This window comes from Tympanuchus pallidicinctus, unplaced genomic scaffold, assembly GCF_026119805.1.
Source record: "Tympanuchus pallidicinctus isolate F22 unplaced genomic scaffold, pur_lepc_1.0 scaffold40, whole genome shotgun sequence".
In the NCBI taxonomy this organism is placed as follows: domain Eukaryota; kingdom Metazoa; phylum Chordata; class Aves; order Galliformes; family Phasianidae; genus Tympanuchus; species Tympanuchus pallidicinctus.
The window spans coordinates 88,643-101,929 of record NW_026294759.1 but is presented as its reverse complement, the minus strand read 5'-3'; the positions used below and the strand labels follow the sequence as shown (position 1 = coordinate 101,929).

At 43.1% G+C, this 13,287-nt stretch overlaps 1 protein-coding gene across 5 annotated transcripts in view; it reads right to left on the bottom strand.

The window, feature by feature from the left end:
- The window catches only part of PRMT8 (protein arginine methyltransferase 8), a 47,212-nt gene extending 34,370 nt beyond the window's left edge, over positions 1-12,842 (bottom strand). For all 5 annotated transcript variants that reach the window (XM_052701694.1, XM_052701695.1, XM_052701697.1 and 2 more), the window contains exons 1-2: positions 12,637-12,842; positions 10,053-10,208 (exon numbers count right to left, since the gene is read on the bottom strand). In XM_052701694.1, the coding sequence (XP_052557654.1) occupies positions 10,053-10,208; positions 12,637-12,717 (237 nt within the window). In that variant the 5' untranslated portion in view covers positions 12,718-12,842. The remainder of the gene's footprint in view (positions 1-10,052; positions 10,209-12,636) is intronic.
- Positions 12,843-13,287: the final 445 nt, after the last annotated feature.

The following is a 13,287-nucleotide window of genomic DNA, read 5'->3' as shown; positions in this document are numbered from 1 at the left end:
TCCTTCCCAGACCTCATTTAAAGGTTAGCAACAGAGATCCCTGCGTACCTTCAGGCCCTCTGAAAGTAAGCAGATTATTTTCCTATATTTCTGTGTCTTCTGCTGTTATATCTAACCAGATCCCCACTCCCTGTAACTTAAGACCTTACTACCTTGCCATTTTGTTACGCTTTCTATCACATTGCTCTTAGCAAGCCAGGCAGAAGAGACAGCTGTGTACATACTTAGGATGGATTATCTTAAAGGAATAACATGTTGGCTGGACACCGGGACCCATAATATCCCAAAGAAGGAACTCCTGGGATTCGCGAGTTTCCCTGAGTGCTGCTCAGATTATTTAAGAATGGGGACCTATAAGTGACAATATCAAATCTCCTTCTAAGGTGGCAGAGTTGTTGAATAAATTAGATCAAACTTTCTCTAACAACAGAGACATTCACTGTGACATGTCTCCGACTACTAGCACATATCATTCCTCTGTGGAAGAACTAAAAGAGGAAAACAAGTTTTTTAAAGCTAGTAGCAAACAACTGGAAAACAAAACTACACTTCTGACGGGGGGAACTGCCCCATCTTCAACTGTCATTTCCCCTCTAGAAGTAAGAGGAGGTAAAGGCCCCAGATCTTTGGAACCTGGCTGAATCTAAAAAGAAAACTAATAAGACAAAAGCTCAAACAGAGGATATGGGCTCCCAAATCTTCTAGAGATAAGACCAATCATAACCCAAAAAACAAAGGAAGTCCAGGACAGACTGGTGGGTTTTCCACCTGAGGAATGGCCCCCTGCCCACACCATCTTAAATATGATGGCATGCCTGTGCATGGCTGCTGAGCTGAAGGGATCTGCTAGAACATTTTAGACAAAAACCAAATGAGTGTGCCAGAATGGCTGCTTAGGCTGTGGGATATAGGGGTGGAAAGCGTCACAGTGAGCAGGCCAGAAATTTCAAAGCTGGTGTTCATCACTACTCCCCCTGCCCTCAGGCAAAGGATTTATGCTGCAGTCCAGCACAATCAGGAAAATCCAGTGGTTAATGTGTAGAATCTCATGGCCAAATAAAAATTTCATTCCCATAAATACAGTTTATAGACTTCAGTGGAAGAACTCCAAACTTACGCAGGAGTATTAGGTATGGAAGAGGCAATCTGTGAGGATGTGTTTGAAAGTCCAGACCTAGTTTTCAATAGGGATAAGAGATCTCATCTTACAACAAACACCTGCCATACTGGTATGGCACACTAGTGTCTATACTAAGTCCCCTGGTGGCCTCAGAGGCCACTGTCCAACAGGCCGCCCAGTTAGTAGCCAATCAGAGGGAAACAGTGCCTGAGGGCCAGACACAATATTGGGATGTTGGAAGGGTCTGAGGTCTTACGCATAGCTAAAACTAGGAGGCCTGCACAATAGACATCACGACTGGGACTCATGCGAATAACCTCAAAACAGACAGTTCAATGATTTAATCCAGGATGGAGTTTAATTTGCAAAAATTGATCACCAGCTCAATCATGTTCTCCTCCAGCTATGGAAGCAGCTGGAGGAAAATAAAAAATTTCGAAACACCCCCAGAAAAGTAGGGTAAGAATTATTGAAGATGTTTTAATGGGAGCATGGAACCTAGAAGATTTTATAGTTCCTAAAAAAAAGGAAAAGGCCTCCTGAAATGACTTGGGTGATTATGCCCAAGCCACATGAGAAAAAAAAATTGGTGATTGTGCAACTACTTGCATGGTGGGGAAGGTCAGCCCCCCTGCAACTAGGGCACCCAGACAGGACCAGATGCCCTATGTAGAATTGGCTGTCTTTTGGTCCCAGAAAAATATACAAAGAGTGGTGGCATTAGTGGACACAGGCACAGAAACCTCAATTATTTATGGTGATCTGACTAAATTTCAGGGAGATGGAGTGATTGGTGGGTTTGGGGGCAGACCATCCCTGTAACCCAGACATGGTTGAAGTTTACGAGTTGGGTGTCTCCCGTCCTGGGAGTATAAGGTATCTATTTCTCCAGTCCTAGAATAAATAATGGGCATACACATATTATGGGATCTGACTCTCCACTGACTGTGGAAGAGTTCAGACTGAGAGAGAGATGTATTAGTATCCAGGTGGTACAGGAGATATTAAGAGGCCATGTGAAACATGAGCCTATCTGCCTGCCAGAGCTGTGCTGGATTACTAATACAAAAAAGAGTAGACTCCTGGGACAGCAAGAGGAAATCTCAAGAATGGTGCAAGAACTAGAAGAAGAACTAGAAAAAGTGTGTATCAAGACTTGCACATAGCCTACGTAATTCCTCTATATGGCTGATATGGAAGTCATACAGCATGACAGCATGACATGGAGAATGACAGTGGATTACAGAGAATTCAGTAAGGTCACACCACTTGTGCATGCAGCCATACCCAATACCGCATCTCTCATGAACACATTCAGTAGGAAGATAGAAACCTATGATTGTGTCCTATATTTGGCAAATGAATTCCTTAGTATTCCCATCCATGAAGAATTGTAAGATCAGCTTGCATCCACGTGGGGAGGCAGGCAGTGACCTTTCAGGTCCTGCCATCCTTTCAGGTCACGTACATTCACCTACATATTGTCATAACCTAGTGGTACATGACCTCGCCAATTAGAATAATCCTAATAACATCAAACTGTACCACTATACTGATGATCTCATGCTGATTTCTGACTCACTGGAGGCATTATGAAAGGCAGTAAGATTTGCTGACTACCTATCTACAAGAGAAAAGGTGGGCTATAAACCCACAGAAGGTGCAGGGACCAGGCCTGTTTGTGAAATTCCTGGGTGTAGTTTGATTGGGAAGGATCAAAGTACAGCCCAGTGCAATAATAGACAGGGATCATGTGTTCCCAGTCCCTACCACACCAAAAGCAGCTGCTAGAGTTTTTGGGTGTATTGGGAGACTGTCATTCCTTTATACCCTGGAGTATAAAGGGGATGCCGGGGATGCTGCTGTTCTAGGGGATCCTACATCCTCTTAAAGGCGGTGAGATGGAAAGCAACGCACACAGCCTGGGAAATAAACAGCACAAGTTGGAAACTGTGATGCGCTTGGAAAGTTATGACCTTGTTGCTATCACGGAAACATGGTGGGATGACTCCCATACCTAGAATACCACTAATGAGGGATATCGGCTCTTTAGAAGGGATTGGCAAGGTAGGAAGGGTGGGGGAGTTGCCCTCTATGTCAGAGAGTGGATAGACTGTGAGGAGCTTCCTCTGAGAAATGGTCAGGAACAGGTGGAGAGCCTGTGAGTTAGAATTAGGGATGGGTCTAACAAAGGTCAGCTGGTGATAGCAGTATATACTACAGGTCACCTGATCAAGGGGAGACTGTTGAGGAGGCTTTCTTGCTTCCAGTGCAGGGGGCTTTGTGCTCGTGGGCTCTTGTTCTGATGGGGGACTTCAACCATCCGGATATCTCTTGGAAAGACCACACGGTGAGCTGCAGGAGGTCCAGGAGGCTCCTGGAATGCATTGATGATAACTTTCTGGTCCAGGTATTGGACAGACCGACCAGAGGTGAAGCGTTGCTGGACCTGCTGCTCACCAATGCAGAGGAATTCATTGCGGGTGGTAAGGTTGGAGGCAGCCTGGGCTGCAGTGACCACGCCCTGGTTGAGTTTGTGATCTCGATGGATGTGGACCTGGCAAAGACTGGTGTCAGGACCCTGAACTTTGGTAGGGCGAACTTTAAGCTGTTCAATGGGCTGTTGGCCAAGATCCCCTGGGATGCTGTCTTTAAAAACAAAGATGTTGAGGAGAGCTGTCTACTCTTCAAGGATGCCTTCCTGAGAGCACAAGAGCTCTCCGTCCCTCTGAATAAGAAAGTGGACAGAGGAGATAGGAAGCCGGCGTGGCTCGGCAAGGACCTGCTGGCATGCTGAGGGCGAAGAAGGTGCATACAAGCTCTGGAAACATGGGCGTGTCACCTGGGAAAAATACAGGGATGCCGTCCGGATTTGCAGACGTGGGATCAGGAAAGCCAAGGTGCAGGCAGAACTGAACTTGGCAAGGGACATGGAAAACAGTAGGAAGACTTTCTATAGGTACATTGGCCAGAAGAGACAGGTCAAAGCGAGTGTACCTCCTTTGGTAAATGTAAAAGGAGGTAAATGTAAAAGGCTTCAGTGGACGAAGAGAAGGCTGAGGTACTGATTGAGTTCTCTGCCTCAGTCTTCACTGGCGGCCAGAATTCCAGTACTTCTCATGTCCCTGACCCTGCATCCATAAACCATAGGTGGAGACCGGGGCAGTAAATCCTCCCCCACTGTGAGGACAGAGCAGGTCTGAGACTGCCTCATGAGACTGAATGTGTACAAGCCTATGGGACCGGACTGCATGCATCCCAGGGTTCTGAAGGAGCTGGCTGAGGTGGTTGCCAAGCCGCTCTCCATCATATTTGAAAAGTCGTGGCTGTCAGGTGAGGTCCCGGATGACTGGAGGAAGGGTCACGTCACTCCCATTTACAAGAAGGGGAGCAAGGAGGACACGGGGAACTACAGGCCGGTGAGTCTCACCTCTGTGTCTGGGAGAAAAAGCTTAACATGAGCCAGCAGTGTGCCCTTGCAGCTCGGAAAGCAAATGGCATCCTGGGCTCTGTCAGAAGAGGGGTGGCCAGCAGGGACAGAGAGGTAATTGTCCCCCTCTACTCTGCTCTTGTGAGGCCCCATCTGGAGTACTGTGTCCAGATCTGGAGCCCCCAGTACAAGAAAGACAGGGAGCTGTTGGAGAGGGTCCAAAGGAGAGCCATGAAGATGATCAGGGGACTGGAGCATCTCCCCTGTGAAGACAGTCTGAGGGAGCTGGGCTTGTTCAGCCTGGAGAAAAGAAGAAGGTTGTGAGGAGACCTCATTGCAGCCTTTCAATACCTAAACAGAGCCTACAAACAGGAGGGGAATCAACTCTTTGAAAGGGTAAATAACAGCAGAACAAGGGGAAATGGTTTGAAGTTGAGGGAGGGAAGATTTAGGTTGGATGTCAGGGGCAAGTTCTTTACAGAGAGAATGGTGAGGTGCTGGAACAGGCTGCCCAGAGAGGTTGTTGATGTCCCATCCCTAGAGGTGGTAAAGGCCAGGTTGAATGGGGCCCTGGGCAGCCTGGTCTGGTATTAAATGGGGAGGTTGGTGGCCCTGCATGTGGCAGGGGGGGTTGGAGATTCATGATGTTTGAGGTCCCTTCCAACCCTGGCCATTCTGTGATTCTGTGTGATTCTGTGACTTTATACTGACTCTCAAAGAAAGGCCAAATATGAGATTGGTGGGAAAAAAAAACAGAATGAGAGTCCTTCCAGCAAGCAAAAACAAGCTGTTAAACAGGCCCAGGTGCTGGGTATATTTGATCCTACCCTCCTGCCGAGGGTAAAAGCTGCTGGTAGGTCCAGTATCCCTTGTCTTGTTTGTCGTTCCAATCTGTCACCTCAGAGTTGGAAACCAGCTTGCCTTCTTCCAACTGCGAGGATTTAAGCCTGTGTCAGTGCACAATACTACTTTCACTATGAATCAGGTGTTGTGAGTCAAACCTACTGATCAGGTTTGTTTGTGGTTACACTTGGTCTCTATTACTGCTTCTTTTTCTTTTTATCCCCTGTTGTATAGGGAAAGGTCTCTGGCCAGACACCCTCAGAGGGAGCCGTCACTTTCCTTTTACATAGCCTTACGATTAGAAGTCTTGTCCGTACCTACAACCACTTTTATTTATTCAGTTTTTCTGTCTGCATTCCCATCTGTCTGCGTTCCCATCTGGTGTTTTCAGTTTCATTTTTTTACTTGTTTTGGATGATTCTTAAGGAAAAAAACAAACAAACAAACTTGGGTTTGGCTTTCCAAACTTTCTAGAGAAAAAAGGTCAATACAATCAAAAATTCTGTTTTATGAGCGACTACAAGTTTTTTAAAAAAAAAATTAAAAAAAAAAAACAAAAAAAAAAAAAAAAAAAAGGAAACACAGAACAAGAATATGCTTAATTGTGTAGGTGAAGAAAGAGGAAACTAGATTCTTTGCCAGACTTTTCCCCTATTCTCTTTCCATTCAGTAATCTGCTTAAGTTTGTCCAATTTTATAAAGCACTTGGATTTCGTGAAAGCTGTGTGTTCCAATAAATAAAACCTCAATTTCTACAGCTGTGTTTAGTTTGTTGCATGTATATTCACTCATACTTTCATTATGCTTCTCAGACATCATCTTAATGCTGTATCTCCTCTTACGAGATATTTTTTATTTTTTTATACAGTCACTACTGTCATTGTAAATATTATTCACAGAATGGCCTGGGTTGAAAAGGACCACAGTGATCACCTAGTTTCAACCCCCATGCTATGTGCAGGGTCACCAACCTCTAGACCAGGCTGCCCAGAGACACATCCAGCCTGGCCTTGAATGCCTCCAGGGATGAGGCATCCACAACCTTCTTGGGCAACCTGTTCCAGTGCATCACCACCCCCTGTGTAAAAAAACTTCCTCCTAGTAGCTAACCTAAACCTCCCCTGTCTCAGTTTAATACCATTCACCCTTGTCTTATCACTATCCATTCTTATAAGCAGCCCTTCCCCTTCCTGTTTGTGTGCTCCCTTCAAGTACTGGAAGGCTGCAATGAGGTCTCCCCACACCCTTTTTTTTTCCAAGCTAAACAAGCCCAGTTCCCTCAATCTTTCCTCATAGGAGAGGTGCTCCAGCCCTCTGATCCTCTTAGTGGCCCTCCTCTGGACCCACTCTAAGAGCTCCACGTCCTCCCTGTACTGGTGGCCCCCAGGCCTTGACACAGTACTCCAGGTGGGGCTCACAGGAGCTGAATAGAGGGGGACAACCACCTCCCTCTCCCTTTTTTTTTGGCCACCCTTTTTTTTAATGCAGCCCAGAACATAATTGGCCTTCCGGGCTGCAAGCGCACTCTGCTGGCTCATGTCCAGCTTCTCATCCACCAGTATCCCCAAGTCCTTCTTCACAGGGCTGCTCTCAAGGAGATCTTCCCCCGATTTGTATAAATACCTGGGGTTGCCCCAACCCAAGTGCAGCACTCTGCACTTGGCCTTATTGAACCTCATTATGTTTTCATGGACCCACTTCTCCAGCCTGTCCAGGTCCCTCTGGATGTCTTCCCTTCCCTCCAGTGTATCAACCACACCACTCAGCTTGGTGTCATCTGCAAACTTGCTGACAGTGCACTCAATGCCATCATCTATGTAATTGATTAAGATGTTGAAAGCACTGGACCCAAGTCCGACCCTTGAGGGACATCGCTTGTAACCGGCCTCCATCCTGACTCAGAACCATTGATCGCAACCCTTTGGCTGTGTCCAGCCAGCCTAATCCATTAAACAGTCCATCCTTTAAATCCATACCTCTCCAGTTTAGAGAGAAGGATGTAGTGAGGGACCCTGTCATAAGTTTTGTAGAAATCCAGGTAGATGACATCCATCGCCTTTCCCCCCTCCACCAAAGCCATCACTCCATCATAGAAGGCCACCAGATTGGTCAGGCAAGATCTGCCCTTGGTGAAGCCATGCTGGCTCTCTCAAATCACCCCTTTATCTTGTACGTGCCTTAACATAGCTTCTAAGAGGATCTGCTCCATGATCTTCCCAGGCACAGAGATGAGGTTAACCGGCCTGTATTTCCCTGTGTCTTTCTTTCTCCCTTTCTTAAAAATGGGAGTAATGTTTCCCTTTTTCCGGGGACTTAATCTGGACTTCGTCTGGATAGCCATGATTTTTCAAATATGATGAAGAGTTACTTAGCAACCACATCAGCCATCACTTTCAGAACCCTAGATGGATATCATCCAGCCCCATGGACTTATACACGTTCAATTTCACAAGGAGGAGGGCTTGGACTTGTTCCACTGTTACAGTGGGATAGAAACCACTCCCCACACCCTCACCTAGAGGCTCATGGTCCTGGCAAACATGGGAAACCTGATCACCCATGAAGACTGAAGCAGAGCACTCATTGAGTACCTCAGCTTTTGCTATGTCTGAGGAAGCCAGCTCCCTGTTACCTTTCATCAGAGGGGGGATGCTCTCCTTGGCCTGTCTCTTCCTACCTGTGTACCTTTAGAACGCCTTCTTGTTATCTTTTACATCCACTGCCAAGTTCAGCTCCATCTGCGCCTTGGCATTCCTAATCCTATCTCTACACACATGGACAACAGCCCTGTATTCCTCTCAGACTACACAACCCTGCTTCCATTTTCTGTACATTTCCCTCTTATCCCTTAGTTTGAGCTGCAGGTCAAACTAGCCATGAGTTTGCACAGCCATGAGCCATATATATATATGGCTCATGGCTGTGCAAACTCACATATATATATATATCCATAATATACAAAGGAAATATCCCCATATTTCTATTTGCTCCCTGGGCTGGATCCTCACCACTGCTTTTTTTTAATATAAATCAGATAATGTCTACCATGTGTCTTGATATTACGTGTCAGTTTAACTCATTAACTATACAATGTCGTTTGTGTGAATGTTCAATGAAATTGATTTGAAATTGGTCTGAATTTTATATGACTAAATGCAATGGATAAGACAAGGTTTTCAAGGGATAATTGAATATATTTTTCCATCCACTTCCCACTGACAAGCATAAACAGGCCTTCCCATCATATGTTTATACATCTTCCAGCAGCTCCCTAGTTGGGATCTACTGTGATATCTTTGTTATCTTCCATGATGGCTAGAGTTTTGGAGCACATGAAGAAAGAACAGCTGAGGAGACAAGTTCTGTTTCTTCTATAGAAGGCAAACCTGAGGGGTCATCCAATAGTTATCTTCAACTATCTAAAAAGGACTTGCTGAGAAAAAAATGTCAAACATTTTTCAGAACTGAACATTGACAGAACAAAAGGCAGCAGTTATGACCTGTGGCAAGGGAAATTTCCCCTAACTGTAGCAATAGAGTAAGTGCTGAGAGAGAATTTAGAGTCTCCATCCATAGATGTTCTTGAAACTAAGCTGCACAAGGACTTGAGCAACTTGATACAGCTTCATATTTAACTCTGCTTTGAGCAGGAGGTTGGATAAGAGAATTCCAAAACTAAATATTTCTGAAGCGATGACTCTATGATTTGCACATCCTGGAGACCCTGAAATGATTTTAGCAGTTTGGCTGAGTAGCAAAGAACATCCAACAGTGGTTTAGAGGGAACAAGAAGAAACAGATAGGACTATGGATGAATTCGAACCTGAAGACGGGAAAAGGGGATAAAAATAATGATTTCGGTATCACGGTAGCCAGAGAACCAACACTCTGCATTTGTCAACAGTGCCCATAACACACTGAAAAATCAAATCTAACTTTAGAGAAGGAACAGTAACAACTCAGTTCTGTGTAATAATTCCTGTCAAACATTTGCTTTTAATAGGAACACTCACAGTTTCCAGTGGAAATCTTTGCTAAAAGGACCATAGAGTTAAATTTGAATTTGAAAGTGATTTCCACTTCCATGGTTCTGAAATGTCTGCTTTTCCAGCACAAATACAACTCTGTAGCTTGATAGGTGACAAGTTCATGGTGACATAGCTCTTGTGACAAGAATATTAAAGCTAAGTTCCTTTGAGTGCTAAGTTTTCCTGGCTTCTCAGCTCTAGTGCTGAACAGTCTGTGGTTGAGCTGACACTTCAGTGAGCTTTATAAATGCTTGAACTCGAAAGAAATTCGAAGGAAACCAAAAGAAACCTGTGAAAAGTATTTTATTTTTTTTTCACTGGTTGAATTGTCTGGCAGTGAATTGTCTTGGAAATATGGGTATGTAGCAGATAATTGAAGATTCACTTTCCCTCCCTTCCCCCAATGTACACAAAAATAGCAAGCACTATTTCTTGATTTTAAAAGCGTATACTACTGTAAGTCCTAGAAAACTTCAGACCTCCACTGAAGACTCTGTAATTCAAAGCTTGAAAGGGAGAATTACAAACCAAGACAAGCAAGAAATAGAAATCAGTGCAAATCCATTTTGCTTGTTTCTCTCTCAGGCATAATTTGCAAACAAACTATGAATATGAGGGAAAGTATTCTTACCCCATATACCTTCTTGGCTCCTGCCTTTGCAGCAAACATGGAGAGGATTCCTGTGCCACTTCCAACATCAAGGACAATCTTATCTTTAAAAACATGCTTATTGTGATACATTGAGTTTCTGTAAGTTAATGTACGCACTTCATCCTTTAACATTTCCTGTGGTGAAAAGAAAGCATAATGTTATTATTTAAGTGCTTATTTATATTCAACATTGCTGCTGAATTAATTACCTTATTGTAATTTAAGAATTATTAGCAACCTGAAGAGTTTTCCAAGTACTTCGGAGTGCGTGCATCAAAGCTATTTTAAAAGGCAATCAACTTAGGAGTGAATTATTAAGAATAAGCATGATGTCTTTCATACAATTTTATTTCTATAAATATTGTATCACTCTTACAAATGGCAAACAGAACTTAATCTGATCACAGCAGTGATATGAGTGTAGACAGAAGCAATAAAGAAAAACAAACTTTTTCCTATGTTGTGAACAGCCTAGAACCTCAACTTTCTCCTTGAGCACAAGAGAATAATTCCATAAAACATTATAAGAAGGCACGAGCCTTGCAGAAAAAGGTGAAGCTAGTCTACAGTAGAGCTTGGAAATAGTGTTCTGTTTTTGGAGCTCTGTTTCTACTCCTTTGTTCACCCGTTCATTCATAGGACCAGATTTGAATTAGAATGAATAGACTGGAACAACAGTACTCTGGGATGAATCCCAACAGGCATGATAAGTTTAAGAACAATCCACTGATAAAATAAGTTCCTTACAGTTTTGGTGTTCCGGAACAGAAAGTTGCTGCTTCCACAGTCATGATCCACCATATCACAGGACAAGGCCTATCATTAATACTAAAGACTGAGGCAAAGAAAGACATTTTCTGCCTTTTCATTATCACCATTTTTCAGGTGACCAGCTTCATCCAGTAATAATCCAATATTTTCTTTTGAGCTCCTCTTACTATTAACATACTTTTTTATTATCTGAAACATTGCCGGTTAGTTTTAACTCTGGCTGAGCTTTGGCCTTTCCTGTACTCTTCCAGCAAATGTGAACTGCAGCTCTGTAATCTTCATGTGTGGCCTTATTTTGCTTAGAGACGTTCGTTTTTGGCTTGAGGAGTTCTCTCTTCAACAAAACTGATCTTAAGCCTCATTGACTTGACTTATAGCACACTGTGATTGCCTGCTCCCCCGTTTTTAAAAGGTTGTCCTTAGAAAGGGATCAGCTCACCCTAAGCCATCAAAAGCAAATTCCCACAGAACTCTACTCACTCACTCCCTGAGTATTTTGAAGTTTTCTCTCTTAAAATCCAGAGTAACAACTCTGCTCATCATTTTTGTCATTTCACCAAAAATTTTAGACTCAATCGTTTTGTTGTTGCATTTGACTGAACTGTATTGTATTCTCTATCTAAAGGTCTTCTCTGTTCACAAACAGTGAGTCTAGGAGGACACCTTTCCTGGCTGGTTCACTAAATACTTGTGAGAAAAAGTTATCTTCAAAGTACTTCAGGAATTTCTCAGCAGTGCAGTATTCCTGAACAAAATTGGAATCTTCTGGAAGAGCAAGGGCAACCAATCCACAGATTTCTCCTAATTGAATAAAATAACCAATCAGTACTATCATCCTGGTTGAATGAACAATAATTCAATAAATCCCGCGTGACATCATCTTATTTATTATCCATACCCCTCTCAACTAACATCATCTCTTAACTAGAAATTAAAAGAGACCTCTAGAAGTCCTCTAGTTTATTTGTCTGCTTGAGGCTGAATAACCTAGAACAGATTTCTCAGAGCCTCATTCAGTCAATTTTTGAAAATGCCTAAGGATGGACACTCCACAACCAGCATTTGACTAACCTCACAGTGATGATTTTTACCAATTAAGTTTGTTGGTAACAGGACTGCCTGTTGCCTCTTGTGCTTTAATTACTAGAGTAGTGGAAATAGTTATGTGATTGTGAAAAATGCTACTGTATGTTATATTGTAGCTTTTTACAGGCTAGTCTTTAAGTTTCCTTCCTCTTGAGTCATGTAATTTATTAGTGATTTCTTTAGACTTCATCCACAGACAACTTTTTGCTTGTAAACGTGAATTTTCTAGATGCTATTGGGCTATATGTTCCTATTAATGCAACCTGCACATTCAAATAACACGTCAGGAGTAAAAAAAATCACTTGGCTTCGTATGTCAGTTAAGTAACTTTCCTGCCATTATCTGTAATCAAATACTCAAGAGAACAAAAGACCTATGTTAACAATGAGGTAGTTTCCATTTGTGATCAGGTTAGTTTCCAGTCCTCGTAAACATACTAAATTAATGTGCTCAGATAAGATCACCATTGTACAAATAGCTAATAGAAGCTCTGTGGAGATCTTGTTTAAGGATTCGAGTGGGACAGACGGTTGAGTATGGATCTCTGGAGAAGTGGCACCTGACCAGTTCATTCACCGTTTTGAAGAAAAGCTGAGAAACAACAATCATTAGGAAGTGGGAAGGGATAAATGATAAATCACAGACAACTTTGTGGGTTTTTTTTGTTTTTCTAAAATAATTACTGAGATAAAAAATAAATATTACCTCATGAATTCCAAAGTGCGCATAGGAATCAAAGTAATAATCTCTGGATGTCATCTCTTCTGGACTGAGGAGCTTTGCCATTTTGCCTCGGCCTGGACAGCCTGGTTGCAATGGGACATGTACGACAGACTGAACTGGCTTTGGAACGACAGTAGGCTGAGGAGTCTGGGATGGGACAGAGCAAACCTAGAAGAATACAGAGTGTTGTTTGTTAAGGTACATCATTAAAAGAGGGTATTTCTCTCAATGCCTAGTGTAGTGATATTGTAACTAGCTAAGAGGCAGTAGCACCAAAGACACCTGGGTTATCATAAGAGAAATCTAAGAAAATGGATTTTTTCTATTCTGAGCTCTTATTTGCTCTGTCTTGAAAATTTTCCTTAATGGCTTTTTCTTTGTTGTTGCAGCACAAAGTCACTGGAAAATACTGGCGTTGACTGAAGTGACTGACTCCAAACGTGCTCAAAATAACATTGACACACAACAGTTAAGAGCCAGCTTTTCTCCCTTAGGGTCACACTTTTCTAGCAAGTGACCACAGCCTTGTGAGAGGCAAGTTGTCGTAACTAAATAGTTCCCCACAATGAAGGGGTTTTTAGCCCTGTGTTGCTGACGTGAAAGGCAGGATTGAAGAAGAATAGATTCTTAATT